This window comes from Brassica napus, chromosome C5 (assembly GCF_020379485.1).
Source record: "Brassica napus cultivar Da-Ae chromosome C5, Da-Ae, whole genome shotgun sequence".
In the NCBI taxonomy this organism is placed as follows: Eukaryota; Viridiplantae; Streptophyta; class Magnoliopsida; order Brassicales; family Brassicaceae; genus Brassica; species Brassica napus.
Window position 1 is genome coordinate 51,389,222 of NC_063448.1, and position 27,438 is coordinate 51,416,659.

At 38.4% G+C, this 27,438-nt stretch overlaps 6 protein-coding genes and 1 pseudogene across 9 annotated transcripts; 4 read left to right on the top strand and 3 right to left on the bottom strand.

The window, feature by feature from the left end:
- The first annotated feature begins 99 nt into the window (after positions 1-99).
- On the top strand, positions 100-1,928 carry LOC125587899 (annotated as a pseudogene).
- Positions 1,929-2,476: 548 nt separating this feature from the next.
- LOC106452506 (titin homolog) lies at positions 2,477-5,040 on the bottom strand. Of its 3 annotated transcripts, none has more exons than XM_013894648.3 (2): positions 4,900-5,040; positions 2,477-4,578 (listed from the first exon to the last, which is right to left on the bottom strand). In XM_013894648.3, exon 2 carries the CDS (start codon positions 4,571-4,573, stop codon positions 2,582-2,584), a length of 1,992 nt encoding a protein of 663 aa, XP_013750102.1. In that variant the 5' UTR covers positions 4,574-4,578; positions 4,900-5,040; the 3' UTR covers positions 2,477-2,581. The 3 variants fall into 3 exon arrangements, with proteins under 3 accessions (XP_013750102.1, XP_022559184.1, XP_022559182.1); XM_022703463.2 differs by having other exon boundaries at positions 4,743-4,927; XM_022703461.2 differs by having other exon boundaries at positions 4,707-4,915.
- A 904-nt stretch (positions 5,041-5,944) lies between these two features.
- Positions 5,945-9,338, top strand: LOC106367937. Its single transcript, XM_013807805.3, has 2 exons — positions 5,945-6,353; positions 6,844-9,338. The coding sequence occupies exon 2, from the start codon at positions 6,849-6,851 to the stop codon at positions 9,186-9,188; it is 2,340 nt and encodes a 779-aa protein (XP_013663259.1). The 5' UTR covers positions 5,945-6,353; positions 6,844-6,848; the 3' UTR covers positions 9,189-9,338.
- Positions 9,339-10,177: 839 nt separating this feature from the next.
- LOC106366718 (uncharacterized protein At3g43530-like) lies at positions 10,178-14,196 on the bottom strand. Its single transcript, XM_013806379.3, has 6 exons — positions 13,316-14,196; positions 13,162-13,242; positions 11,836-12,594; positions 11,601-11,762; positions 10,629-11,508; positions 10,178-10,547 (listed from the first exon to the last, which is right to left on the bottom strand). The coding sequence occupies exons 1-6, from the start codon at positions 13,850-13,852 to the stop codon at positions 10,282-10,284; spliced, it is 2,685 nt and encodes an 894-aa protein (XP_013661833.1). The 5' UTR covers positions 13,853-14,196; the 3' UTR covers positions 10,178-10,281.
- A 195-nt stretch (positions 14,197-14,391) lies between these two features.
- On the top strand, positions 14,392-17,070 carry LOC106452504 (myosin-binding protein 7). 2 transcript variants are annotated; one of them, XM_013894646.3, is made up of 4 exons: positions 14,392-14,701; positions 14,833-16,103; positions 16,226-16,272; positions 16,687-17,070. In XM_013894646.3, the coding sequence occupies exons 2-4, from the start codon at positions 14,913-14,915 to the stop codon at positions 16,787-16,789; spliced, it is 1,341 nt and encodes a 446-aa protein (XP_013750100.1). In that variant the 5' UTR covers positions 14,392-14,701; positions 14,833-14,912; the 3' UTR covers positions 16,790-17,070. The 2 variants fall into 2 exon arrangements, with proteins under 2 accessions (XP_013750100.1, XP_013750101.1); XM_013894647.3 differs by having other exon boundaries at positions 14,913-16,103.
- Positions 17,071-21,202: 4,132 nt separating this feature from the next.
- Positions 21,203-23,217, top strand: LOC106452503 (E3 ubiquitin-protein ligase PUB24-like). The gene is made up of 2 exons (XM_013894645.3): positions 21,203-21,673; positions 22,049-23,217. Exons 1-2 carry the CDS (start codon positions 21,334-21,336, stop codon positions 23,110-23,112), a joined length of 1,404 nt encoding a protein of 467 aa, XP_013750099.1. The 5' UTR covers positions 21,203-21,333; the 3' UTR covers positions 23,113-23,217.
- A 13-nt stretch (positions 23,218-23,230) lies between these two features.
- Positions 23,231-26,838, bottom strand: LOC106452502 (T-complex protein 1 subunit eta). Its single transcript, XM_048759252.1, has 14 exons — positions 26,648-26,838; positions 26,303-26,563; positions 26,061-26,186; positions 25,783-25,986; positions 25,492-25,661; positions 25,267-25,402; positions 24,939-25,055; positions 24,708-24,827; positions 24,530-24,628; positions 24,349-24,438; positions 23,968-24,055; positions 23,782-23,870; positions 23,556-23,630; positions 23,231-23,483 (listed from the first exon to the last, which is right to left on the bottom strand). The coding sequence occupies exons 1-14, from the start codon at positions 26,660-26,662 to the stop codon at positions 23,397-23,399; spliced, it is 1,677 nt and encodes a 558-aa protein (XP_048615209.1). The 5' UTR covers positions 26,663-26,838; the 3' UTR covers positions 23,231-23,396.
- Between the last annotated feature and the right edge of the window lie 600 nt (positions 26,839-27,438).

Below are 27,438 nucleotides of genomic sequence, written 5' to 3' on the forward strand. Positions count from 1 at the left end.
AACGACAACAACACGAGCAAAGCTTTACAAATTCTCTTCCTATTTTTTTTTGTTTTGTTTCCAAAGCTTTAAATGGCATCATCTTCTTATAATAATTTGGAAGAATTTGATGAAAGATTTGATGAAAGATTGACCAAATTTTCGATCAACAATTCGAAAATCTTCGCATTCGTAATGAAGCCCGTCAAGAAGCATCAAGGTCTCAAAAAAAAAGAGCATACATTGAAAGACAACGAGAACAAGGGCACTTGCAGTTATGGAACGATTATTTTAGTGAAGATGAAACATATCCTTCTCACATGTTTCGACGCCGTTTTCGAATGAACAAGCCCTTGTTCATGCGTATTGTTGATCGACTCTCCGCTGAAATCCCATACTTTCAACAAAGAAGAGATGCTACTGGAAGGTTCGGTCACTCTCCGTTACAAAAGGCAATGGCCGTTATCCGTATGATGGCGTATGGTTCCCCAGCTGATGCCGTCGACGAATACCTCCGACTTGGTGAGACCACCGCGCTTTTATGCTTGGAACATTTTGTTCAAGGAATCATAAATATATTTGGAGATGAGTATCTAAGAAGACCCACGCCAGAAGATCTTCAACGACTACTCGATATTGGAGAGATAAGCGGATTTCCCGGGATGATAGGAAGCATCGATTGTATGCATTAGGAGTGGAAGAATTGTCCAATCGCATGGAAAGGTCAATATACACGTGGATCAGGAAAGCCAACCATTGTTTTAGAGGCTGTAGCATCACAAGATCTCTGGATATGGCACGCGTTTTTCGGACCACCAGGTACATTAAACGATATCAATATTCTTGATCGATCACCGGTTTTTTATGATATATTACAAGGTCGAGCTCCAAAAGTTAACTACATAGTCAACGGACACGAGTACCATTTGGCTTACTATCTCACAGATGGTATTTATCCAAAATGGGCTACTTTTGTCCAATCTATTCCCCTACCGCAAGGTCCGAAAGCATCCTTATTCGCTACACATCAAGAAGCTGTACGTAAAGATGTCGAGCGTGCTTTTGGGGTCTTGCAAGCTCGATTTGCCATAGTCAAAAATCCGGCTCTTTTGTGGGATAAAATAAAAATTGGAAAGATAATGAGAGCATATATCATTCTACATAATATGATCGTAGAAGACGAACGAGATGGGTACACTCAGTTTGATTTATCAATTTCGCACAACTGAAATCAACCCGAAGTTCAGAAGTGGATTTCACGTATTCTACAAACAGCCTTCAAATCTCGGCAATATGATGAGCATTCGGAATCGAATTCGTGATAGAACAATACATCACCAGTCGAAAGCTGATTTGGTTGAGAATATATGGCAAAAATTTGGAACAAATCAAGATTTCAACTAATCGGTTTTTTCTCATTTACGATTTGTATTTGTATTTTTCATATGTTTTATGTAATTTTTATTAAAAATTTTATGTTTGCTTTTATTTCAAATCATTCTAACTAAAACAAAAAAAAATTAAAAAAAAAAAATTAAGAACCCCTATGGGGTTCTCCCATTGGAGGAACAAAAAATTAATTCTAATAACCAAGGTTCTTAAGTTATCAAATCACATTAAAACCAACTAATTTAATCATTAGAATCCCTAATGGGTTCTAATGGATGGAGTTGGTCTTAGATTTTTAGTCAAAAGTTACGAGACGGGTTCTTATATTCCCCTAAGAACCACATCATAAGAACTCTCTAATAATCATTATCTAAGAGGTACTCTTTGAATTCGTACATGTGCTTTTATTTGTCACACCATATCAAAACCCCAATACATGTAGTATGAGGAGGGTTTAACTATTAGTCTAGTTACCACTGATTTAGTCTACGTAATTGACTTTTTGTGTTATAGAGAGTTTTGCTTGTATATATGTGGACTCCATCTCAGGTTTGTTTTTTTTTTTTTTTTTTTTTATCTCAGTGTGTTACATTATATAGAGAGAGATTTGTTGGTATTAAGATAGGATACAAGATCTTGGGATTAAGTAGTTAGTGAGATTATATATTGCATATGTTTTATTCAAAAAAAAAAAGAGAGAGATTCTCGCATATGTCATCATGTTAACTAGTTAGTGAGATTATTGCATATGTCAACGTTAACAAGTTGGTGAGATTGAATATGTCAACGTTAACTTCGCAAATAGACATAAAACTAGTACAAACAAATATTAATTACATCATGTTTTATCAAAACGGTGTTGACATTTGTTCCCTTGGACCACATACATTCCACATTCATCCAAATTGTTCCACCTAACATTGAATTTTTCAATAATCTTGATTTTCGTTCATTGACAAAAACTTAGTGACGGCTTAGCTTTAATTAGATACTTAAACACAACAAAAAAGGAACACCAATAAATTTAGGAAAATGCCTTAATCTACCGATTATCCAAAGATTAGAGCGCTATACCATCCACCTAACACGTCTAAAATTTTACAAGCACTTATCAAACTTTGACCATTAAAATTTAAAATCTCTAATCAAACAAGCAATATCAAAGTTTTATTACTGGACAATGAAAGACTAAACTGTGACAAGATGTGTATACTTAGTTAAAGGAAGCACGAAGACAATGTGGGTGATAGACACAACGAATAGCATGTATAAGCTTTCTTCTAGGTCCAACGGCTAAAGCACCCATCTGCTTAAGCTTCTCCATTGTCAAATTCGCCATTTGAAACTTACTCATCCTCTGTCCTCTCAGCATCCTCTCAAACTCTCTCCCCAATCCTATAGATCCTACCCATTCGTTCAACCCTCCTGCTTTCTCAACCTTCTTCTCTAGATTCACCACTCTAAGCTTCTCGTTGTCCATAACCACAGAGCTGCACATCACTCTAGGAAACCTTATAGGCTTGTTGTGACCTGTAGGACGGCTCCTTTGGTTTGCCATCCTTCTATCTGAATCCATCCTACAATCTTGGGATGATCTCCTTGGACCTGGAGCTTTCCTGGTTGTGTAACTGCGATCCATCACCCTCTCCGGTTTGTCTACAGCTTGAAAATCAGCTGTTTCCTGAGCATCTGATACAAAGTCTCTCGGCTCAGCTTGTAGGTGATGAGTTGCAGGATTCTGCAAAGTGCAATAGTCAAGCACAGGAAGAGAAGGCATCTCTGCTTGAACTACGGTAGCTTTGGGCGTCTCCTTGGCTCTTAGCTCAGCTTGTGATTGGGAAGTTGCAGGCTTCTGCAAAGTGAGATGCCCAGTTACTGGAAGATAAGGCTCCACTGCGTGAACAAGAGTAGCTTTGCGAGTCTTGGCTCTTAACTCATCTTGTGAATGAGAAGTTGCAGGCTTCTGCAAAGTGCAATAGTCAAGCACAGGAAGAGAAGGCGCCACTGCTTGAACACGAGTAGCTTTGAACGTCTCCTTGGCTCTTAGCTCAGCTTGTGACTGAGAAGCTACAGGCTTCTGCAAAGTGCGATGCTCTGTTACTGGAATTTTAGGCCCCACAGGGCTAAGAAGAGTAGCTTTGAGCGTCTCCTTGGCTCTTAGCTCAGCTTGTGACTGGGAAGTTACAGGCTTCTGCAAAGTGCGATGCTCATACTCTGGAAGAGAAGACACTACAGTGTTAGCAAGAGAAGCTTTGCGCGTCTCCTCAGATCTTAACTCAGCCTGTGATTTCGAAGTTGCAGGTTTCTGCAAAGTGATATGTTCAGTTACCGAACGAGAAGACACCACAGTGTGAACAAGAGTAGCTTTGCGCATCTCCTCAGCTCTTATCTCAGCTTGTGATTGCAAAGTGATATGTTCAGTTGCCGGAAGAGAAGACACCACAGAGTGAGCAAGAGCAGGTTTGCGCGTTCTTAAATCAGCTTGTGAATGGGAAGTTGCAGGCTTCTGCAAAGTGATATGCTCAGTTACCGGAAGAGAAGGCACCACTGTGTGAACAAGAGACGCTTCATGCTTATCTGCTCTAAACTCAGCTTGCGTTTGAGAAGTTTCAGGTGTCTGCAAAGTGCGATGTTCAGGTACGGGAACATAAGGCACCATTGTGTGAACATTAGCCTCTCTTAACTCAGCTTGTAACTGAGAAGTTGCAGGCTTCCCCAAAACAAAAGGCTCAGGCACCACTCTCTGAAGAGGAGTAGTTACATGCTTATCCGTTACTACATCTCCTAACTCAGCCTGTGATTGACAAGTTACAGCCTTCTGCAAAATGAAATCTTTAGGTCGAGGAAGAGGAGTAGTCTCACGTATATCTGCAGCAATAATGTCTCTCAACTCAACTAGTGACTGACAAGTCTCAGGCTTCTTCAAAACGAATTCCTCAGGTAGAGGAAGAGAAGGCACCACCACCACACGAGCAGCTTCTCGAGTATCAGCAACAACAGAGTCTCTACGCTCAGCTTGAAGATAAGAAGTTGCAGGAGGCTTCTCCCCAATAAAAGGCTCAGGTAGAGGAAGAGAAGGCAAGACAATGATGACTCTCTGCTTCTTAACAAAAACCCAACCTCCTTCTTCTTCTTCTCCTTCAAAACCCACCTTGGAAGAACCAATCTTGTTTGGCTCCAGCTGCTTCGGCCTTTGCCTCGCCATTAAACCTGAGATCTCCAACAAAAGTATCATCACAAGATTACACATTTATAAAGTTTATTACTTTTCTTGAATTGAATTGAATCCATTTCTAAAGTTGTAGTCTTTGTGTAGATCAGAGTAACAGCTCGATTACATTAGAGGAGTTGAGAGATTAGAAATCGAAGCAAACCCAGTAAATCAGCCAAGGGTTGAACAAAACCCTAGAATCGAAGTTCCAATTTCAGCTAAATTGAGGAGAGATTTGGGGATAAAGTCGGGATCTTTGCGATCCAGAAGCGGCTGGTATAAGAGAGAGATTGAAGAGAGAAATGTGAAGGAGGTCGTACCTTTGAGTCTTTGAGTTTCTGATGTCAGTGACGAATGACTATGGTTGAGGTTTGTCTCTGACCGGAGGGAGCATATCTTTTTATTATTTTTGCACTTTCGAAAAAAAAAAAATCAGACATTTGTTTCTTCTTTTAAAAAAAGAAAAAAAAATTCAGACATCGGTTAGAAAACTGAAATTTCTTAGTAAATACATTCAAAACATTATCACTAAAATATAGTAAAATTTCTTAGAAATTTGCTATGTTTTCTAAGAAACAAAAATTCTTTTTTTTTTCTATTTTTTGTTTTTATTTCTAAAAATCTCGTACTTTTAAAAATAAAACAAATCAAATATTTATTGTCAAAGTATTCCATGAAAAACGACAACGAGATGATCCACCACTAATTCGTACAATCGACTCAACTCTCTCGCGAAACTTTAAATTCCAACTTGCTAAATTGACGTTCCATGGATCATCGTTATTCGATAAGTGGAATAGAACGGACCATAAAGATTGAATGAAAATTGAACGTTTTGAATTATAATAGTGTCAGAAAACAATTTTGGTTCTCCATGATGAGATGGAAGATTATCATGGGTGATATCTTGTTTACGAGATTTACAAATTACTATAGTTCAGATATAAACGGACTACTCAAATTTGGTAGACATAATTGCTAATTTAGTTGACTGGTCGGTTTCTGGTCATTATTTGGTTTCATTTCGTCTTTTATGAGAAAAAAATCAGGATTCATCATCTATTATCAAGTTTAAAATTTAGAAACTTGCATTCAGATTCTTTTTGCCAAAGAGGCTGGAAATAGTGATGTTTTTTTTCATTCAGATCAGACCAAATCGAAACGATAATTTTTTCAAAACGATTTAATTTCGACTACCATTTAATCTAACAAATATGGTAATCTAAAAAAAAAATTAGCCATCTTTTTGCAAGGAGAGAAAAACATCTTCATAAGCTTGTGAGAGTTATTCTAATCCTTACTATAATAAGAAAAGAGCATCTAAAGAGAATATACATCTATCTCTAAACTCTTTGTACAATGCTGTAAAAAGGACAATGATCTATAACAGACCAAAAAGACAAAAAGAAGTCTACATAGACCAATTGTGATCTATCATGGACCAAGGGCTGGTAAATTACCAATTTGCCATTAATGAAAGTGGCATGTGAACCATTGGATCAAATAATGGAAACTCTAATCTCGGTCGTCCAATTTTCTTCTTCCTTTCTCTTTCTCTCGCCTGGGTCCCACCCAAAATCCATATTAACTCCCTCACATCTTCATCTTCTTCATTACTCAACCACCCACGAAAATTCATTTCAATCACCAACCAAAGTTCTCTTCTTCAAGTTTTTATCCACAAACCTTTAATTCTGTTTCTTAGGGTTCTTCTACAGCTTTTCTCGTCCTTGAAACAGCAAATGTGCCTCGTCCTTGGTCTTGAAATCGCTTGGTAAGTGTATACTCTCTCCCTCTCCTTCTCTCTCACTCTTCTCTTCTTTTTTATTTGTTTTCTGTTTAGTTTTAGTCCCATAATATGTATGTTACCATTATGAGTCAGGTTCCATGGTTTAAGATAACGTTCTTATAGTATGAATCATGATATTGTAGATTAAATCATTTTTTACATTGGTTACACTGGTACAACAGACGTTGAGTACACCTGGTAAACCTGGTAAAACTCGTTAAGAATAACACTAGTACAACTAGTAAACCTGGTACAACTCTAAGTAACACTGAATAAGACTATGGGTAAAACTTGTATAACTCTTAGTAGTCCTTTGACAAGTCAAATACTAGTATAACTAGTATAACTTATAAACGACTGTTACATGTAAACCAGTATAACTGGTAATACTAGTATAACCCGTATTTTAGCGACTTTAGAACTCGTATAACTGATATAACTTGTAAGCTGTAATGTTGGTTTTAACTCTTTTCAGGAACTATGGATGGTACTGGAGCTGTGGTGATACATTTTGATCATGGTGGAGACAAAAATATTTATACATTAGTAATGAGAGGAAAATATGAGGAGATAACCTATTCTCGCTTGGTTGATAGAATAGGCAAGAAAATGAATATCGATGTAGCTGCGACGAAGCTTCAACTGAGCTACTATCCCCTGGTCGTGGATAATAAGAGGCCTTGTTATATTTTGGATGATGAAGATGTTTTAGGATATTTAATGGAGGTGGATAGGAAAAACCGGCGTAGTGTTTTGCATGTGGAGTTTTCCGAAAATATCTCAGAAAATCAGAGTAACGAGCAGTTTTCTATGAACGAGGAAATTCAGATTGATGCCAGAGCTAATGATGGTATGGCTGGAGTTGAGGAGTTGGCAATTGTTCCTCAAAACCAATCAGATGGGTATAATCATGAGGAGTTAGCAATTGTTCCTCCAAGACAATCAGATAGGTATGAGCATGAGGATTGCAATGAAGAGGGTGATGAAATGAATGATAGGGAGGAGTTGCCGGCTGTTACACCATCTGTAGACACAATTGTCAATGCTGAGTGGGATGATGGTATTGATATGAGTTTGTATCAAGAATTTGCGACTAAGGAAGAGCTGAGGAATTTAGTGGACGCAGGAGTGCATTCGAATTGTTTTGAGGTTGATATAATCAAGACGAATCGTACTGTTTATGTATTGAAATGTCGTGGGGTTGGATGCAGATGGTATTTACGAGCTGCAAGGCTGAAAAACTCAGCCTTTTTCAGTGTCAGAACGTATAGAAAGATGCATACGTGTACTCGGGGAGAGGGAAGTGTAACCAAGAGGGGGAAAAGAGGAACACCAAGCTTGGTCGCAGGAGTGGTGCATGAAGATTATCCAGGCCAATACAAGACTCCAGATCCAAAGTCTCTCATAAAGTTGGTGAAGAACAAACTAGGTGTCACGGTTTCATATTCTACAGCTTTGAGAGGGAAACACAAAGCTGTCAGTGATTTGCGTGGTAACCCTCAGGAGAGTTTTGCTAGACTTCCATCTTACTTGTACATGTTAGAAAGAATGAATCCTGGTACCATCACAAGATTAGTAGTGGATGAGAAGAAGCAGTTTAAGTATATGTTCTTTGCGCTTAAAGCTTGCATCGAAGGGTTTCAAGCAATGAGGAAAGTGATAATAATGGATGGAACTCACCTGAAGGGTGTGTATGGAGGAGTGCTTCTCATTGCCACTGCTCAGGATCCAGATCATCATCATTATCCCCTCGCTTTTGCGGTAGTAGATGGTGAGAAAAATGCGAGCTGGGAGTGGTTTTTGACTATACTGAAAACTTTGATACCAGATGATCCTCAGCTTGTTTTTTGTACTGATAGAAACCAATGCATCATCAAGAAGGTGCACGAGGTGTACCCAATGGCGATCCATGGATATTGCATTTTTCACTTGTCTAATAATGTTGCCGGAGCATGCAGCAAAGTTAACAAGAAAGGGGTTGCCAGAAAGTTTAGAAAAATTGCTGGTATGTACACAGAGGTCGAGTTCAGAAAAAGCTACAATGATTTCAGGAGAACGTTGCCTCAAGCCGCTGAGTATCTAGATGAGAGTGTTCATGAGACCAAATGGGCAAGATGTCAATTTCCGGGAGAAAGGTACAACATAGATACAACCAACACTGTTGAATCAATCAATGGTGTTTTAAAGGAACCAAGGAAATATGCATTGTTGCCAATGCTTGATGTGATCATTGGGAAGATGGTAGAATGGTTTAACAAATATCGTGATTTATCTTTACGCGTTCCAGAGAGACAGATACTAATTCCCTACGTGCATGGGATATTGCATCACAGTTATCCGAAGGCAAAAAAGCTCACGGTGATGGAGCTAAACAGATTTGAACGTCAGTACACTGTGATTGGCAAAGATGGTCAAGGTTATTATGTTGATTTAGGCAACGGAACATGCCAGTGCAAGTGTTTTGATATTGATCGGTATCCTTGTGTGCATGCACAGGCTGCGATCATCGCGCGTGGAGAAATGTCTGAAGACTATTGTTCTAAGTATTATTATATGGAGCAGTGGACTTTGGCATATTACAAGACAATATATCCAGTGCCTCATCATTCATTATGGGAAAGTTATGAAATTCCAGATGAAATCCTATCTCAGGTTGTCTACCCTCCGCATGTGGAAAGAAAGAAAGGAAGACTACAAGAAACTAGATTTCCATCAGCTGGGGAATATCGGAGGAAGAAAAAGAAGAAGTATCCACCATTGGTGTGTGAGAATGATGGAATTGACAGCGATGAAAGTGGAAGCGATGGAATTGATGAATGAGTCTTACTTATGTGTTATGGAACTTGCTTATGTCTTGTGAGTCTTACTTATGTGTTATGGAACTTGCTTAGTCTTGTGAGTCTTACTTATGTGTTATGAAACTTATTTATGTGTTGTAGAACTTATTTATGTAATGTGTTGTTTCTGTCAGGTACAACAGGTACAATTGGTAAAACTTCATTAAACCTAACATTCATGTTTTTGTGTTGTTATACTGGTACAACTAGTAAAACTAAAAATAAGTTATACTGGAATAACTAGTTCAACTATGTCTAGTTTACTAAAATAGGTTCTACTGGAATAACTAGTACAACTATGGAGGATCTGAAATTTAAATATTATTTTAGGTTTTTTCATATTAATAAAACATTCAAATGGTCTAATTTTAAGTGTTTGGATAGGTTTCTTTGTGTTTTGTATTGTTTTTTTTTTTTTTCTGGATTTCTACCTCCATCACAAAAGTTTGCTTGATCTACCTTATACTTTTAAGGTTTGTTAACATATTTGTCCACATATTTTTTGAAAAACATACATGACAAGTATTTTCACAATAGTGATGATTTCATTGTATCCGGGCAAACACATGTTAACATAAATGAGTGGTACAACTTAGATAATGGTATTTCTCTTTGGTACAACTAATATATTCAGGTTTCACTGCCAAAGTACAACTCTGTACAAACTAGTATAACTAATAAACTAGTACAACTTTGTGCAAGCCAGTATAACTAATAAATTAGTACAACTTTGTAGAAACCAGTACAACTAAAAAACTAAAACAACTTTGTGTGCATAATGAGTTTCAAATAAGTGGATTCCCAGATAAGTCCTACACTTTTTAATTTAACACTAGGTGTACTAGTTTTTCTAGTTATACTACTTTCATATTTTTTGGCATAGTTGATGCTGTAATGTTGTTTTACTTCCCACCTGTAATTGCAACCTGTTCAACCACCAAGTTTGGATTTAGGTTTTAAAACACACACACATACAAGTTTTAGGTTTTAAAACACACACACATACAAGTTCATCCGTTTTAGGTTTTAAAACAAACACATACAAGTTCCAAAAACAACAACATAGTTCAGCCAAATCAGTTTGGCGTAAAAGGAGACCTCAACAAATGAGAACGCTTGGGCACCCTCTTTGGCATCTCAGCAGGATCCTGTGAATCTCCAACCGAAGCTGTGTTCTCTAAAGCGTCATCAACTCTAACCTCACCTTCCTTCTCCAAAGCATCATCATCTACAACCTCATCTGTCTTGTCCACAACAGCTTTTTCCGCAGCAGCCTTCTCAAATCTCTCTGCAGTGTCTGCCATAATTTGAAGTGTAGATTGCTCATCTCCATCTTCAGTATCTACATTGAACAAAAATACATCCTGACTTAGATCATCATCATTAAAAATAAAATTTGAAGTTATATGTTATCATGACTTACCTTGCATCAACTTCTCAGCCTCTACCTCGATATGTTTCTCACCATCCTTCTCAGCCTCTGCCTCAATCTGTTTCTCACTATCCTTCTCAGCCTCATCACCCTTGTCAGCCTCTGCCTCAATCTGCTTCTCACCATCCTTCTCAGCCTCATCACCCTTGTCAGCCTCATCACCATCCTCGCCCTCCTTATCAGGCTCATCATCACCATCCTTATCAGCCTTATCACCATCCTCACCCTCCTTATCAGGCTCATCATCACCATCCTTATCAGCCTTATCACCATCCTTGTTAGTCTCATCACCATCCTTATCACCATGTATCTCACCCTCCTTATCACCATGCATCTCGCCCTCCTTATCACCAAGTATCTCAGCCTCCTTATCACCATACATCTCGCCCTCCTGGAACGACCAACTTTCTCTCTGGATTTTTTCTTCTTCCAACTCCTTTACTCTTGCTTCCAGAAGACGAATTGTTTCGTCTCTCAATGCAAATCCATCATCCATTCTTTTGTTCAACTTCAACTCTAATTCTCTTAAACTCTCACGACCTGCTTCGCCCCCTGTTTGAACTCCTGCCTCACCCCCTGCCTCGCCTCCTGCCTCGCCTCCTGCCTCTCCTCCTGCCTCGCCTCCTGCCTCGCCCCCTGCCTCGCCTCCTGCCTCCTCTTGTTGCTCTCGGGTTCTCACATCCATCTCATATAGATCCGGCCAGAAGATTTTTTTCCCTGGTTCCATTAGGATCTTGTTCCAACTGTCAACAGCTATGTCTAGCGTATCCGAATCATCTATCAGCTCCAAGTCTTCAAAAGTCCCTTCATCCATTATTTCATACAAAAGGTCTACTTCATTTCCTTTTGGTTCCAAAACACTGATAATCTCCTGAAATGACCAACAACAAATTACACATTTAATTAACTATGAACTTGAAGAAAATGACATAAACAACACTTAAAAAAATTATAAGCTTTTACCTTTGTGTTTCCTAGCGTCCGATAAATCATGTCAAGTGGAAATCCTGTTGTTCCGGTCCTCTTGAACTTCCATTTGCACATTCTTGGACAACCATCAAAACAGTTTGGAACAGGCTCTCTGAATCTTTCCCTAAGGACAGGGATACATTCAAATGCTAATATCTGCACATCATTTCACACAATCACTTTAGTTATATTATAACAAATATGCTTATGAAAAATGTTATTCATATACCTCCAAAGGGTTGATAAACCCAGGAAATACCCACTGTGCATGCTCTGGGATCCCATCACGAAAATGATCCCTTACATGAAAAATCTCCTTCATGCAATCATCAAAGGTGTAACGGCCCCATGGAAATTCGGTGCAAAACTCCAAATCTTCTACTGCTTGGAGAAGGAAATACTCAATGAAGTATCCTGCTTTGGACCTTCCTCTTAAAACTGTAGCCAGAAAGTAAAGAACCGCCATCCTCAGACGATCGCCACTACCATCAAATTTCATCTTCTGAAGTTTCTCCTTAACATCCGCTTCTGTCACTTGCAGACCCTTTTCCTTCCCATCCTTTGTCTTCTTCACTTTAAAATACTTTCTCGCAAACTTCAGTCTCCCTATGCTCTGATAGTTTTCTGGATATGAGTGGCAGTATAAACCAGAGAGGAGGCTATGTTCCCTGATAGAGTATCTAATTGGAACACCGTTTACCCCAAACCAAGCTTGTCGACCCTTCTCTGTATGCATAGTACGAAGTAGCAACATCCACAATCCCATCACTTTTCTTGTTGAGGTACAATCCATGTGGAATATATGCTTGAACTGAGGATGTTCCTGAAACCAACTCTTCTCTGAGGCATCCAACTTACCAATCGTCTTGTTCAGAAAATCGTGTTGATGGCACCTTGAGGAGAGCTTGCAACCCTTTCCATAGTTGCTCGGATTGAAGAAAAAACCAGCAGGTCTGTCAGCTTCTACGGTCATATCATCACTCTCAACCTGAAAAATACAAACAAAATACAAAGAATAAATAACTGAGTTATACAACACATAAACACTTAGTTGTACCAGTTACACTAATTAAATTAAAAATAATATTACTAGTTCTACCAGCAAGCCTAGTTATACAACAACAACACCATCTCATTAAACAGTTATACAAAATACTTCTCTAGTTATACTAGTCAGACTACGTATAAGAAGCGTAGTTGTACCAGTTATATTACTTATAAAAAAAAATTTACTAGTTATCCTGAATTTGTTTACAACATATTATTACCAGTTGCACCATTTTCACTCTTTTAGTTGTACTAGTAATTTAATACTCGGTTGTATTAGTTAGACTAATTATACTTTTCATAGTTATACCAGTTATATTAGTTATAAGAAGTGTGGTTGTACTAGTTATACTAGTTCCATTGATTCTGTTTTACAACATTTTATTACCAGTTGAACTAGTTTCATTCTTTTAGTTGTACTAGTTACACTTCTTATATAATCACTACTTATTTTTTTTTTCGACCCTATGATAAATATTTCTAGAACCATTTAAGTTGACTTGTTTACCGTTCTTGGAGCGTCGTTGTCAATGGCAGCAGATCCAATAGCAGCCTCATGTGAATTTGAATCTATGTTGTTAGATCCAATCTGCTCACGGTTCCTATTTGTTAGTCCAATTTTATCATAAAAATTCCAAAACCATTTTAATTGATTTGTTTACCGTTTGCCCGTCATTGTTAATGGCAGCCTCGGGTGAGCCTGATTCTCTGTTGGTAGAAGTTATTGGAGCTTGCAGTGGATTCTCCGCCTCATTGGGTGTTTGAGTAGGTGATTTTTGTGGCTCAATCGGAACTGATGGGCTTGGCGTACCCTCTCTATCATCCTGCGAAGGTAACTCCGTTGATAGTGGCGGATAATGATCAGGATCGGCTTGATGTTCTGGTGAAGATGCGGTCTGAGGCCGCTTGGTTGGATTGGACGAGGACTCATCGTCTACACCACTGTCTCGCTTCCTCTTCTTCTCTGCGGTTTCAATCTTCTTTTTCTCTGCATCTCTTTTTTTTTTAACGGCTTCTCTCCTCCTTTTCACCGCTGCTTGTTTTTTCTTTATCACAGAGTCTTTCTTCTTCTTTTCCGCCTCAGCTTTCTTCTTCTCCACCGCAGCTTTCTTCTTCTCCACCACTGACTCATTCTTCTTCTTCTTCTCCGGCGCACCTTCTTTGTTCGTTTGTTCGGTGAAACGAGTCTTTGGAGCCATAGTGTTTCAAAGAGTAACACGAAATAGAGAAACAAATGAGATAGAGGGAGATCGTGATGATTGTGGTAGAGTTTGATTAGTGAGATGAGATAGAGGGAAGGGGGAGAGATCGTGAATTTTTTTCTGTTGGTTATGTCGGGGAAGAGGAATTAGGGATTTAGTTTGATTTAGGGGGAAGGATCCGGGAAGGGCACGCGGGTCGGGTTAGTGGGTGGGGTAGGTTGGTTGGATATGTAAATAAGTTAAAGTTTTAGGTTTTATAGTATTTTCAGCTTAATTTCGATTTATTATTAATTCATTAAAAAAATAAAAACAGAAGTGTCCTTTTCCAGATTTTTGTGTGCCCATTTGGTCGATCTCAGCATTTGATTCCTGTAAAAAACCCCATCCAGATCAATGCCTAGAAGACACCTCACATACCCACATCTCAACCGTTCATCTCAGCCCAATCCCCCCATCCTAAACGTTCATCCAGCATCTGTCTCGTCTCCTCGTTCCTACCAAAAATAACCTCTTTTCACAAAACCACGAGACAGAGTCAAAAGACAAAAACACACAGAGAGAGAAGACTCTCCCTCCATCAATCATAAACCCCTTCCCACCGTTTAATATAGACAAAAACAAACAAAACTTTCTCCGAACAAAAAAAAAAAAAAACAGATTTTCATTAGGGTTCTTCCAAAAAAAAAACCAGAAATCTCTTTTCTTTTTCATAAATTTTACATTTTTATTCTTTCCATTTACGAAAAAAAGTTTCCAATTCATATAATTTTATTCTTTTACATAAATCGATTCTGTTTTTTTTTTTCCTGACTCCGTCTCTCTGTTTCTGGGTCCGTCGCCGAGAAGGTAAAAGCTTCAATTTTTTTCTTTCTTAAAGCTGCGTTTTTTTCTCTCTATACCGATTGTGATTCCACGATTCGATGAGCCTTTGAGGTTGTAGAAGATAAAATTCACATAAAGTTTGATACTTTACGCAGAATCGTCTTCACCTGAGAGATCATCATGCTTTCTAGGGCTTAAAGTCTCTCCTCTTTGTTGTTGTGATAATAATCTTTAGATGGAGTCTCCTTCCAAAGATCTAATCCAATGCTGCGACTGTGGATGCCACTCCTCTCCACGCTCCTTCCACCGCTCCGTGAAACGCAGACACGACGAATCCAACAACCCCAAAGTCCACATCGAGAACGAGTGCGAGCTCCTCCGAGAAACCGTCACCAGCCAGCAGCAATCTATCCAGGAGCTCTACGACGAGCTCGAGAAGGAGAGGAACGCCGCGGCTTCGGCTGCGGACGAGTCCATGAACGTGATGCAGAGGCTGCAGAACGAGAAGGCAGAGCTTCAGATGGAGCTGAGGCAGTACAAGCTCTACGTTGGGGAGAAGATGGAGCACGATTTGCAGGAGATGTTGGCGTTGGAGGAGTTGGTTAATCAGAGGGAGCAGACTATAATGGCGTTGACGTGCGAGGCTCAGGCTTATAAGCATAGGATGATGAGTTATGGGTTAACGGAGGGTGAAGCTGAAGGGGGCAAGAGTGGTAACTCGAGTGATGGATATGATCTTACTGCTTATGATTATCCTCCTTTGAAGTGTAATGTAGTTGAGAATCATGATCCTCTGGGAGCTGATGTATATGTTGCTGATGATGGGAAGTATCCGCCTGTTGTTTCGCCTTTGAAGAGTTTGGATCAGAGGATCAGCGAGATGGAGACTAATCCTGGCTTTGCTGAGCTGGATGGTGGTTTCTCCGGTGTTAAGGAGAAGATGGTGGTTGGTGGTCAGAGTCCAAGGCCTCAACGACATTTTAGGAGGATGTCTACTAAAGAAGTTAGGCCTGATGCTTATGTTGAGTCTCCTAAGAAAGTGGCTAATGTCTCCTCATATACAGAGAATGTTAATGCTAAAGATGATGACTCTTCGGATATAGGAGGAGATGACATGAGTGATAGAGTTTACACCATTGACTCTGTTCATCACGGTGTAACTGAGCAAAAGCTTGAGGCTGAGACTTCTGATGGTATGGATCTTGGTGATCCTGATATAACGAAGCTGTACATGAGGCTTCAAGCACTGGAAGCTGACAGGGAATCGATGAAGCAGGCGCTTGTTTCTATGAGGACTGACAAGGCTCAGATGGTGCTGTTGAAAGAGATTGCTCAACATTTGTCAAAGGAAGTTGTTCCTCAAAGGAGGTTGCCTCTGAGGAAAGCATCCACCGGTGGGCCATTGCCTTTCACTCCTGTCTTTAAGGTGGTTTTGAAACCCTCCATCACAATTCTTGGGTTGTTTTGTGTACTAATAGGAAGCATTGTCTTGTAAAGTTCTGTCTCACTATCTAACTGGTTTCTTTTGGATTATTTGTTGCTATGCAGTGGATCTCTTCTTTTGTTTCCTGGAGAAGAAAGGCTCGTAGAAGCAAGTAAGTCGATCTTATTGCATGAATAAGCTCCTTGTAGTAGATAATAAATTGTTTGTGAAAAGAACTTTATACAAAGATGAATCTCCTCCTTATATATTCCAAACACAGAGACATTGTTTCATTTTGAAGGGCTATTCAATCCGGGTTTCGGTTTGTTTTTGTCGGTTTTTCGGTTTCTAAAAATTAGCTACCATATTAAGACCATATCTACTTTGGTTCGGTTCGTTTATATAATACGTTATTCGATTTTATACCAACAAAAAAACATAACTATATTTATCTTTTATAAAATTTTGTCAATTTTAGTTTATATGATTAAATTCGGATTTATTAAAACATAAAGGTGCTGTTGGTATGTGAGGAGCTGATCTTGAAACTTACATTCAGTCTCTGTTGCAATGAAAATGTATGTAGGTATATGTATGGGATGTCAGCAAACAACATGGGACTGCAAATGCTTCTAGAAAAGGTCCCTAGATCAAGGAAATGGCGATGCCTCAGGAGCACGCAAGTGTGAAACAGATCCAAATCCTTCCAGCCAAAATCATTCTCCTGACACTCTAGATTTCCAAACCACATAAGTATCAGTTACTGATGAATTGCATTTCGTAAAGTGTGTGTGTTTTTCTCCAACTCGAACTGGGGTTCTTGTTCTTGGGTTGCAGAGAAAAATGTTTGTCCTTTGCGGTTTTTTTATTCATTCTGTTTTCTCTCCAATGTTTTAACTGTTTGTATAAAAATAAGGGGGTTGAAGAATGATTTATAACTCAGAGGCTATACAATATTTTCTATGATTTATAACTCAAGAGACTATACAATATTTGTATGGTTTCCGACTTGTGTTGTTTTATTTTGTTTTCCCATGTTTTCGAGATTGATCCATCCTAATTCAACAGTTCAACTACCTTGTGTAGTTATATCACAAGTTTTTCTTATTTCCAAAACAAATATTTGTAGAGAACTCCAAGTAGAAGATGTGTCACGGGACTCGCCACTTGTAGTCAAACAAAATGAACTTTTGCTCAAAGAAAAAAAAAGTCAAACAAAATAAACTCTAGTCTGGTAGTTACCATTTAAATTGTCACTCTGGGAATTGAGTAGTGTGTTAACCAAAAAGAAAAAGAAAAATGAAATTGAGTTGTTTATAAGACATGATCTAAACCCTAAAAAAGGGCTGGGCATAAAATCCATAAACCCTGAACCGAAAACTCAGATCTTTGCCCGGTCGAAAATGTAAAAAAGTCCAAATGAATCTTGTAGGGTGTTACAAAACTGAACCCGAACGGATAATCCGAGAAACCAAAAAATCCTATAAAATATCCCAAAAATGATTTGAATGTCCAAATTAATATACATTATAAATATTTGAAACATAAATATGTACTTCAAATATTGAATTTCATATTTATTTCGATATGGTATTTAAAATTTAAAATTTAAATAAGTACTTTAAATACTCAGTTTTCTGAAAATAAGTGTTTCAAAAAAAAAATCTTATGTTTTGTTTTTAAATTTTAAATTCTATTTTGGATATATCCAGATCGATACGATATAATCCAAATCCGAACAATATATTTACTTATGAATATATTTACTTATGGATTTTAGCTAAAATGTGATACAAAAGTGATCCGAGACTGATGTAATCCATACTTACAAATTTATTAGTATGGTATACCTATGACGTATTACAAAATAGAACTGAAATCCAAAGAGAATCCGAACAGATACTCGAAGCGTAACGTTATATATATGTAGAGGTGTCAACTGGGCGGATTGACCATGGGCTAGCCTAGTCCAATTCATTTTGGGCGGACTATGGACGTGTCCAATTAATAAATGGTCCAACTGGACAAAAGACTAGTTGGTACATGGTCCAATTGGGCGAAGACCAAATGGACAATGGGTGTCTATGGGCTTCCTAAAACATATTTTCATGAGTTTAACAAAAGAAATCATAACTTTACAATTTAACCAAAAAAAATGGTTTTATCGTTAAAATAAAAAAAGTAACAATTTTGACGGAAAACATAATTTCACAATTTTGACGGAAAAATGTATTTCATAAATTTGGCCGGAAAATGCAATTTCTCGGTTTTGGCGGGAAACATAATTTTTTGGTTTCTGCGGGAAACATAATTTTTTGGCTTTGGCAGAAAAACGCAATTTCCGGTTTTGGCGGGAAAACGCAATTTCTCAATTTTGGCGGGAAAGCGCAATTTTTTCGGTTTTGGCGGGAAAACACAATTTTGGCGGGAAAACGCAATTTCTGGGTTTTTGCGGGAAAACGCAATTTCTCAATTTTGGCGGAAAAACGCAATTTTTTGGTTTTGGCGGGAAACACACAATTTTGGCGGAAAAACGCAATTTCTGGGTTTTGGCGGGAAAATGCATTTTCTCGGTTTTAACGGGAAAACACAATTTCTCGGTTTTAACGGGAAAACGTAATTTCTCGGTTTTGGCGGGAAAACACAATTTCTCGGTTTTGGCGGGAAAACGTAATTTCTCGGTTTTGGCGGGAAAACGCAATTTCTCGATTTTGACGGGAAAACGCAATTTCTCGGTTTTGGCGGGAAAACGCAATTTCTCGGTTTTGGCGGAAAAACGTAACTTCTCGGATTTTGGCGGGAAAACACAATTTCTCGGTTTTGGCGGGAAAACGTAACTTCTCGGTTTTGGCGGAAAAACGCAATTTCTCGATTTTGGCGGGAAAACACAATTTCTCGGTTTTGGCGGGAAAACACAATTTCTCGGTTTTGGCGGGAAAACGCAATTTTTCGGTTTTTAACGGAAAAATACAATTTCTCGGTTTTGATAGAAAAACATAGATTTATAGTTTTGACAAGAAAAAAAAGTATTTTTATAATTTTGGAAAGTAAGTATAATTTCAAAATTTTAGAAATAAAATCTAGACTAATAATTGAAAAATAATTATAAATATTATTGGGTATCTATGAGCATGCCTATTTGGACATGGTCTCTGTTAGTTTTGAATCTTTTGATCATTTGTTTGGACCATTGTCAATATGAACACCATTACTGTTGTCCAAAACTGAAAGGGTCCAACTGGTGAAGCCCAATTGAGCCCTTGACGGACCATTTTCTCGGTCGTCTGCGCATTATAGCCCAAATGGTCTCCACTTGGTTGCCTTCTGGTGGGTTTAAATATCTCCCAAGGTGGGCCAGTGAAAGACTCTCAAGTCTCCGTATCTGTCGTATATTTAGTCAGAAATGCATTTTCAGAATGTTCTACTTGTGTACCTTATTATACAAGTCAATCGTATATGATAGATGCATACATATACCAGACAACCGATAATATTAATGGACACGAGCTTAATGCACATATTTATTTTTTCATGAGCCTTTATGTGGCACGATTCGATTTGTCTGTCACCCACTTGATTTCTTGATGTGACGTTTAATTTGTAGATCTTATTATATCGCAGCCAATCTTCTTTTGGTAAAATATCGCAGCCAATCTTATATATTCCCAATTTTTCCACCACCATCTTTTTTTTATTTTTTGATTAACCAGGTGTTAACCTTGCGGCCCCCCACCTAGGCTCGGCGCCAGCCTTTGCCTGTACTTTTTTACGGGCCCTGAGCACGCCTCCCCTTCTCCGCGAGTCGAACAGCCGACCTCCCCTCCCGGAGGTAGTACCACTGGACTACGAGGTCCTGGGTACCATCTTAGAACACACTTATTGCAAGGATGAAGATAAGTATTTCAAACAATTACGTTATAACAAATAATAATATCCCTAAATATGAAGTGGGTATCTCAAATCCGAAAACATTGTTATTTTTTATTTATATTAATGTTTGAGAATCCCACTAAGAACCTTGCAATATGGTGTTCCTATACAAACGTAAACTTTGCAGTATTTGCAATCGTTATGCTCAATTTGAGTATATAAAAGTAATGTTCTAAAAAGTGATATAGGCGACGTTTAAACACTGACTAAGCTTTATAAAACTGTGGCGATTACTTTTTAAACTACTTAGACAATTACAATATTATAATAATAAATAATATATATTTATTATTTATAAACTATAATAATTAGTTTATTATAATATAGATGCTTATGAAAATAAAATGATATAAAATGTATCATTTATAAACAATAATATTTAATTAAAACATTGCATATATTCAATATATACTTATAATTTATAAATGTCTAAGTCGTCTAACTAATAATATAAATCTCCGTTTAATCGTTTTAGGTACTAGGCGAACACTTAATCCTTTCTTGAACATCGTATAAAATAATATCCTATATAAAGTATCAAAAAAATGGAATTCTATGTCTTAGAAAAATTACAAGTCTTATTATATTATTCCTATTCGTATATGTTGACCTCCAACTAACACACATAAAATTTCCGTGAATTCTAATAGATTTTTCTTTTTCTTCCTGTTGAAACTATAGTTTTCTTTTTGCCGACCAGCCAAAATCAGCCTAGTCAAAACAAAAACAAAAACTATCTTATAGACTCCCACGTAGTAATTATCTATATTTCATAGAAGATTGTAGAAATATAAACATGTTAGTAACCCCTAAACAAATAAAACTAGGGAGAGAGCTTTTATGAAAACTTATAGTTTAAACAATTACATGCATGATTAGTGATTTCATTGGCATAAAGAAACATACACGCGTCTCTGTCTGAGAGCAGGATTAATACAGTAGATAAGAGGAGTGCTTAGGAGTGGGTTCCACCACAAAAGGAGAAGAAGCGACGTACTTACTGACCCGTGGCGGTCCGCGATTGATTCGTTTTAAATTTTTTTTTAAAAAAAAAAATCAGAGAAAAAACCAAAAAAAATAAAATTAACCACTCCAGTTGGAATGCTAGGGTTAATGGTGCTCTGATAGTCTTAAAAACATATGTTAGTGGGATTCAAATAGAAGACCATTCAAACAAAGTCCGTCCTAAAGTAAACGCAGCCGCCATCTCTTACCATCAACCATTTGTTATATACTATCATTTAATTATACACACACGACTTTATTACAAAACCATATTATACGTTTTTGCTTTTTTCATCAAATGGATCATGAAGAGGATGAGATCGAGATCCCTAACTACTTTATCTGCCCAATCTCACTAGAAATTATGAAAGATCCAGTCACGACCGTTTCTGGCATCACTTACGACCGTCAAAGCATCGTTCAGTGGCTAGAGAAGGTCCCATCATGTCCCGTGACGAAGCAGCCTCTTCCTCTAGACTCAGATCTTACGCCTAACCATATGCTTCGCCGTCTCATCCAACACTGGTGCGTCGAGAATGCAACGCGTGGTGTTGTTAGAATCCCTACTCCCAGAGCTCCTCCAGGGAAGCCTAACTTAATCGAGGAGATCAAGAATCTCAAAAAGTTTGGACAAGAAGGTACTGTGACGGTTTTGTCCGGTTATTTCAGTATTCGGTTTGATGTGGCAAATTTTAGTTTGGTTTCGGATAAAAGAAACTAAAAATATCAATGTTCAAGAAAACGTTAATCATGTGTTTTATAAAAAAAATAGTGCCTAGACATGTGTATAGACGCCTATTATTGTTTTAGAAAAAATTATCTCGCTTGTGATCAATATATCGATTAGACGAATGCTAAGCGCCGTTTAGAATGATTTTTAGAATATTCAAAAATATAATAAGTAAGGCAATTGGTTCAGTTGGACTAAATTCAAGTTGGAATGAGTTTGTTCAGCTTTAACTGTCTATACCGTTCGGTTGAGATTAACATTTGGTTCGGTTTGAATTGAACAGCCTTAGGAAAAGAAGACACGTTAAAGAAGCTTGAAGTGTTAGCTATGGAGGGAGAGAGAAACAGGAGACTGATGTGTGAAGAAGGCGTACATAAGTCTTTGATCTTGTTCGTAGTCAAGTATACTCGTGAAGAAGAAGAGGAGGAGGGACAACGTCGTATCAAAGGGAACCTAGATGAGTCTCTACGTCTTCTTCACTTGATCGGTGTTCCGTTAAATGAAGCAAGAACAATCTTGATCGAAAATGAGCGGATCTTGGAATCGTTGACTTTGGTCTTAAACCAACAAGACTTCATGAACAAGGCTTATACTATTGTCCTCTTGAGGAACCTAACTGAAAACACATCCTCTCATATCGTCGAGAGATTGAGTGCTGAGATATTCAAAGGCATCATAGGGTTTCTCAAGGACGAAGTAAGTAGTTCCAATCGCGTAAACCCTAGCGTGTGTGCTACGGTACAACCATCAAACTCTAGAGTGAGAAACAAGGCACCATCGAAACTAGATCATAGCGTGGTTATTAAACAAGCTGTGACCGCTGCGCTGATGATTCTTCTAGAGACCTCTTCTTGGAGCCGGAATCGTACCATCCTTGTGGATCTCGGTGCGGTTTCGGAACTCATCGAACTCGAGATAAGCTCAATTGGCGAGAAGAGAACCACGGAACTTGTGTTGGGAATCTTGTCTCGTTTATGTTGTTGCGCAAACGGTAGAGCTGAGTTTCTTGCACATAGAGGCGGAATCGCGATTGTGACAAAGCGGTTGTTGAGGGTTTCGGCAGCAGCGGACGATAGAGCTATCTCTATACTAAGCTCAGTGTCCAAATACTCGCCGGAAAGCGAAGTGGTGGAAGAGATGGCTAGCGTAAGGACAGTAAAGAAGCTTTGTTCTGTCCTAAGTATAGACTGTAGTTTAAGCTTGAAGGAGAAAGCGAAAGAGATACTTAGAGATCATATTGATGAGTGGAAGAAGTTTCCATGCATTGACGTAGCTCTAGTTACTAAGCTTTTAAGCTCTTCACCCAAAGATCTACTCACCGAGTATTACTCACGAGTTGGTGTTTAGCACTTTTGCGTTATGTACTCCAATCAAGTAAATTACTCTCCAAGATGATGTATGCAGCAAGAGATACATCACCAAATGAATTTGATGCAGTGATTCTTGATCTAATTAGCTTCTCAAGTGTAACAAAAAACCACACTGAAATTTCATTTTAACAAATTGTATGGACATACGTCAACAAACACACACCCCGACACTAGCTTTTTGATTTCAAGATCACCAAAATTCAAGCAAAACTAAAATTCAGAGAAAAAAATCTGCAAGTTTGACATTAGAGAGAAAAAAACTTAACGCCTGCGCATACCACGGCCACGACCTCCACCGCGTCCTCTTCCCATAGCTCCAGCGGCAGCATCTCCCTGTGCGCTCTCAGACTGCATTTTTGTTATACAATTATCAACACATTATATACACATTCTCAAACATAAAAAGAAATAAGAGCATACTTTAGGGTTCTTCACGGTTTCATCCACACTTAGGATAAGGCACGCTGCCTCAGTTGCAGCGTTTATAGCATTAATCTGCCACAACAAAGGGACACAACCGATCATCAATGAACCTTTCTATGAAAGATATTCACACAAAATACAAACATTCCCAAGTAGTACATTATCATAAATGGCACAATAGTCCCATAAACAGAGAGTATAAGTTTCTAGAATCTTGCAATACCTTCACAACTGCAGGTTCCCACACGAAGTTAGCAAATGAGTCCGCTATTCCACCAGTGTTGATGTCTACTCCGTAAGAAGCTCCTTCACCTGTTATACACAGACATGATAGCATATCATCAAATGAGATTACTCTGCATATCAAAAGATTATTACATCAAGCTTGTGAACGTGAAAGAACGCTCACCGCTTTGCATGGCGTGTTTCTGTCTTAATTTATTTAGGACATCAGTTGCATCAAATCCAGCATTGTCACATAGCTGTCGTGGAATAACCTGTAATACATACCACAAACGATATGAGTTCAGATATTTTTCTCAAAGGTGAAGCAAAAAGTTTCAAAAACACGGCTTAATATTAATTTGGACCCTACTTACTAGTTTACCAGATTTCTAATTTATTTGTACATAACAACGAGCACACAGAAAACATCACTTCTCTATTAATGCCCAAATAACAGAGAACACAGCTACAAAGCTCATCTTAATATTCGGATAGCATAGCAAGTATGGGATTCTCAGAAATTAGACGGACAAAGCAAAACATTCAAGTCAACTAGAAAGTGTACCTCCAGGGCCTTTGCATACGAGTTGATGAAAAGCTGTGACTTCCCAGCAATTGTTCGTGAATGCTGCCTCAGGTATTTGCTTATCTCCATCTACAACAGGGAGCAGTCTCTCTCATTGTCTATGCTATTAACCTATGTGCAAACTTTTAAATCTAAACCGCAGTGGATGAAGGATACTCACATCAATAGCTCCACCTCCAGGCACAACAGTTGAGTTTTTCACAGCTCTTCTCACAATCATAATAGCATCATGCAAACTCCGCTCAGCTTCTTCGATGAACTGCCATTAACATTTCAAAGAAAGTCATATCAGTGCTGATTTTTTCGTTTTCATTAAGCATCCAATATATGATGTATACCTGATCAGCGCCACCACGGAGGACAATAGTTGCTGTACGTCCTGAAGGGCAACCACTGAATATGTTAAACCTCTCCCCACCAACTTGTTTTTCCTCAAAAATCTCACAAGTTCCGAGAACCTGTACAGTGTACATATAAAAACAACTGATTTAAAGGAAAATAATCAACAAGTCGCTGAAAGCTTGTTAGCATATCTAGAAAGCAAGCAAAGAAATTCAATTTTCACTAGCCTCGGGTATTATGTTGTTAACACTTGTCTGAATTGTTCCTCCGGCCGCAGCAGCCACGCGATTAAGATCTTCTTCTGCTACACGGCCAGCGCAGAAAATATCACGATCAGCAAAATACTGCAAAAAATGCATAGAGATTTCGGTTAAATGCGCAAACACTCTTCATTAATATGAAAATGAACTAAATAGAGCAACGAATATGATTTATTTCTGACGAAATGAAACATCATCATACACTAAAACAACCTATAACCAATCAATTTTATGATGCCTCAGGAGAAAAAAGAAAGACGTCAATAGCCAACTGAGAAATTAGGAATCGACAAACCTGAGTAGCTAGATCACCAATAGCCAATCGGGAAAGAACAACCTTAGCTCCACTTTCGACACATTTGTCTAGCTTGTCATAAATGATATTCCACTCTGCATCAACTATTGACTGGTACTGCGATGGATCTGACAGCCTGTGAACAAAGGACAGAAGTCAAGTCAAACCAGGCCAAAAGATGCATAACCGAAGGAAAAATTTAACAGAAAACGCCAGAGTTCCAACCTAATCTCAGCGTTTTCCTTCTCAGATTTCAACTCCAGTTCAATGTTAAGCAGTAGGATTTTGGGGTTATCAAACTTCTTCGGCTGCTGTTCAAAACCCGCATACGAGAAAGTCTTTTTGAAGGCCACACCATCAACTAGGAAAGAGTCCCGCATGTTACCACCAGGAACCTGCAGAGCAAACCACACCATTAGCTCTGAAGCATAAGAACAAGTGCAAAACTTCATTTACACAGACTTGGATCTCGAAAATTCAAAACCTTCAAAAAAAAAAAAGAAGTTCTTTTTTTACCTTTTTGATCCCAATCAAATTGAGCCTGTCGTCATCCCCAATGGCCATAACAGCATCAACAACCATAGTAGCGAAAAACTCCTTTTCTCCACCAATAAGCTTAGAGGAAAGAGTGGTAGCAGCGCATTTAGCCAACAAACCTTTCTTCTCCTCCACACTCTTCCCCTCAATGCTAACAGCGAGTTCTTTCACCTTCTCAATTGCCTACATCGTCAAACAGTAATTAAAAAAAAAGACTTTGCAATATCCCCAAGAAAAAAAAAGAAAATACAACAAACCAAAGCGCTTGCAGTGCGATAACTCCTAATCAAATTCTGAGAGTGAACACCATCCTCAACAAACGGCTTAGCTTCCTTCAAAAACTCAGCAGCAAGAAGAACAACCGTCGTCGTCCCATCACCAACCTAAACCAATAACAAAAAAGCAGCAGCTCATGAACTCAATTCACACATTCCAAGATCTGCATAATTGAACAAAATCAACAACACTGAAGATCCAAGATCCAGCTCGATTTCCGCACCTCTGAGTCCTGAGACTTGGCGATATCGACGAGGATCTTAGCGGCGGGATGTACGATGTCGAGGAGCTTCATAATAGTAGCGCCGTCGTTGGAAATGGTGACGGATCCCTTATCGTCGTGGATGAGCTTGTCCATCCCTCGAGGACCGAGCGTGGTTCGAACCACGTCGCCAACCGCCGTGACGGCGTTGATGTTGCTCAGAAGCTGAGCTTTCCCCTGAGAAGTGTCTGTGCCTTCCTTCAGCAGTATGATTTGCGGTTGCTGCTCCCACCAAAGTAGATTCACATTAATCAGTCAGTATCTGAACATATATGTGTATTCAGAGAGAGTGTAGATGCAACTTACCATCATCGACGCCATTGTAGATGCGTTGAGGAGCTACGGAGAAATGGGAGAGAGAGAGAGAGAGATTTAGGGTTTATTTTTACGTCGTTGTGTTGTTCATTCATATATTTGATTTTAGATCTAGACCGGCCGGTTGAACCGATAAATCTGGAACTTTTCGGATAGCCTTTATATTCGGATCCATTTCATTTTTTTGAACCCAAGCATATGTGACCCAGTCAAATATAGTTTTCATTGGTTGGCTCAACTAGTTTTCATTTTCAAGTTGACAAAAACATTTAGTAGCAATAATATAACTTATGTTAAATCTCTTATAGATAAACTAGAATATAAAAGACATTGATTCTGTTTCTATGTTTAAGCAGAAACTCGTAACTCGTGATACTCTCTATAGTTAATTTTATGAGCCAAAGTTTGAAGTTGCATCTTCTTCTCATCTTTCGCACCTTAGTTTCTGATTGTCTTTGGGCCTGGATTCGGGCCAGCTTTGACAGTTGGTGATCTGGAAATTTAGGTTTTCTCTGGACGAATAAACCGAACCCGAAAATCCAAACAGAATCCGATCTGATAAAAATAAATCTGAACCGATCCGTACCCGACATAAATACCGAATGGATCCTGTTTTTTTGGTATTTTGGGTTATGGGTATTATCCTAACCGAACCCGAACCTAAATGGATATCCGATAGAACCCGAAACATTTAAAATTACAAAAAGAACTTCTACCAAATATGATCTTAATTCTTAAAATGTATCCAAAATACTTTAAGATATTACTGAACTTCTAAAATA

What these genes read in the sequence shown, in the direction of transcription:
- LOC106452506 (XM_013894648.3), bottom strand. Translation starts at nt 4,573, where the DNA reads ATGGCGAGGCAAAGGCCGAAGCAGCTGGAGCCAAACAAGATTGGTTCT.
- LOC106367937 (XM_013807805.3), top strand. Translation starts at nt 6,849, where the DNA reads ATGGATGGTACTGGAGCTGTGGTGATACATTTTGATCATGGTGGAGAC.
- LOC106366718 (XM_013806379.3), bottom strand. Translation starts at nt 13,852, where the DNA reads ATGGCTCCAAAGACTCGTTTCACCGAACAAACGAACAAAGAAGGTGCG. An exon ending in TTAACAATGACGGGCAAACG is followed by an intron (nt 13,243 to 13,315) that starts GTAAACAAATCA and finishes AACCGTGAGCAG; the next exon opens with ATTGGATCTAACAACATAGA. An exon ending in ACAACGACGCTCCAAGAACG is followed by an intron (nt 12,595 to 13,161) that starts GTAAACAAGTCA and finishes TGTATTTTTCAG; the next exon opens with GTTGAGAGTGATGATATGAC.
- LOC106452504 (XM_013894646.3), top strand. Translation starts at nt 14,913, where the DNA reads ATGGAGTCTCCTTCCAAAGATCTAATCCAATGCTGCGACTGTGGATGC. An exon ending in CTTTCACTCCTGTCTTTAAG is followed by an intron (nt 16,104 to 16,225) that starts GTGGTTTTGAAA and finishes GTTGCTATGCAG; the next exon opens with TGGATCTCTTCTTTTGTTTC. An exon ending in AGAAAGGCTCGTAGAAGCAA is followed by an intron (nt 16,273 to 16,686) that starts GTAAGTCGATCT and finishes AAATGTATGTAG; the next exon opens with GTATATGTATGGGATGTCAG.
- LOC106452503 (XM_013894645.3), top strand. Translation starts at nt 21,334, where the DNA reads ATGGATCATGAAGAGGATGAGATCGAGATCCCTAACTACTTTATCTGC. An exon ending in CAAAAAGTTTGGACAAGAAG is followed by an intron (nt 21,674 to 22,048) that starts GTACTGTGACGG and finishes TGAATTGAACAG; the next exon opens with CCTTAGGAAAAGAAGACACG.
- LOC106452502 (XM_048759252.1), bottom strand. An exon ending in GAAACACGCCATGCAAAGCG is followed by an intron (nt 23,871 to 23,967) that starts GTGAGCGTTCTT and finishes TGTGTATAACAG; the next exon opens with GTGAAGGAGCTTCTTACGGA. An exon ending in AAACCGTGAAGAACCCTAAA is followed by an intron (nt 23,484 to 23,555) that starts GTATGCTCTTAT and finishes ACAAAAATGCAG; the next exon opens with TCTGAGAGCGCACAGGGAGA.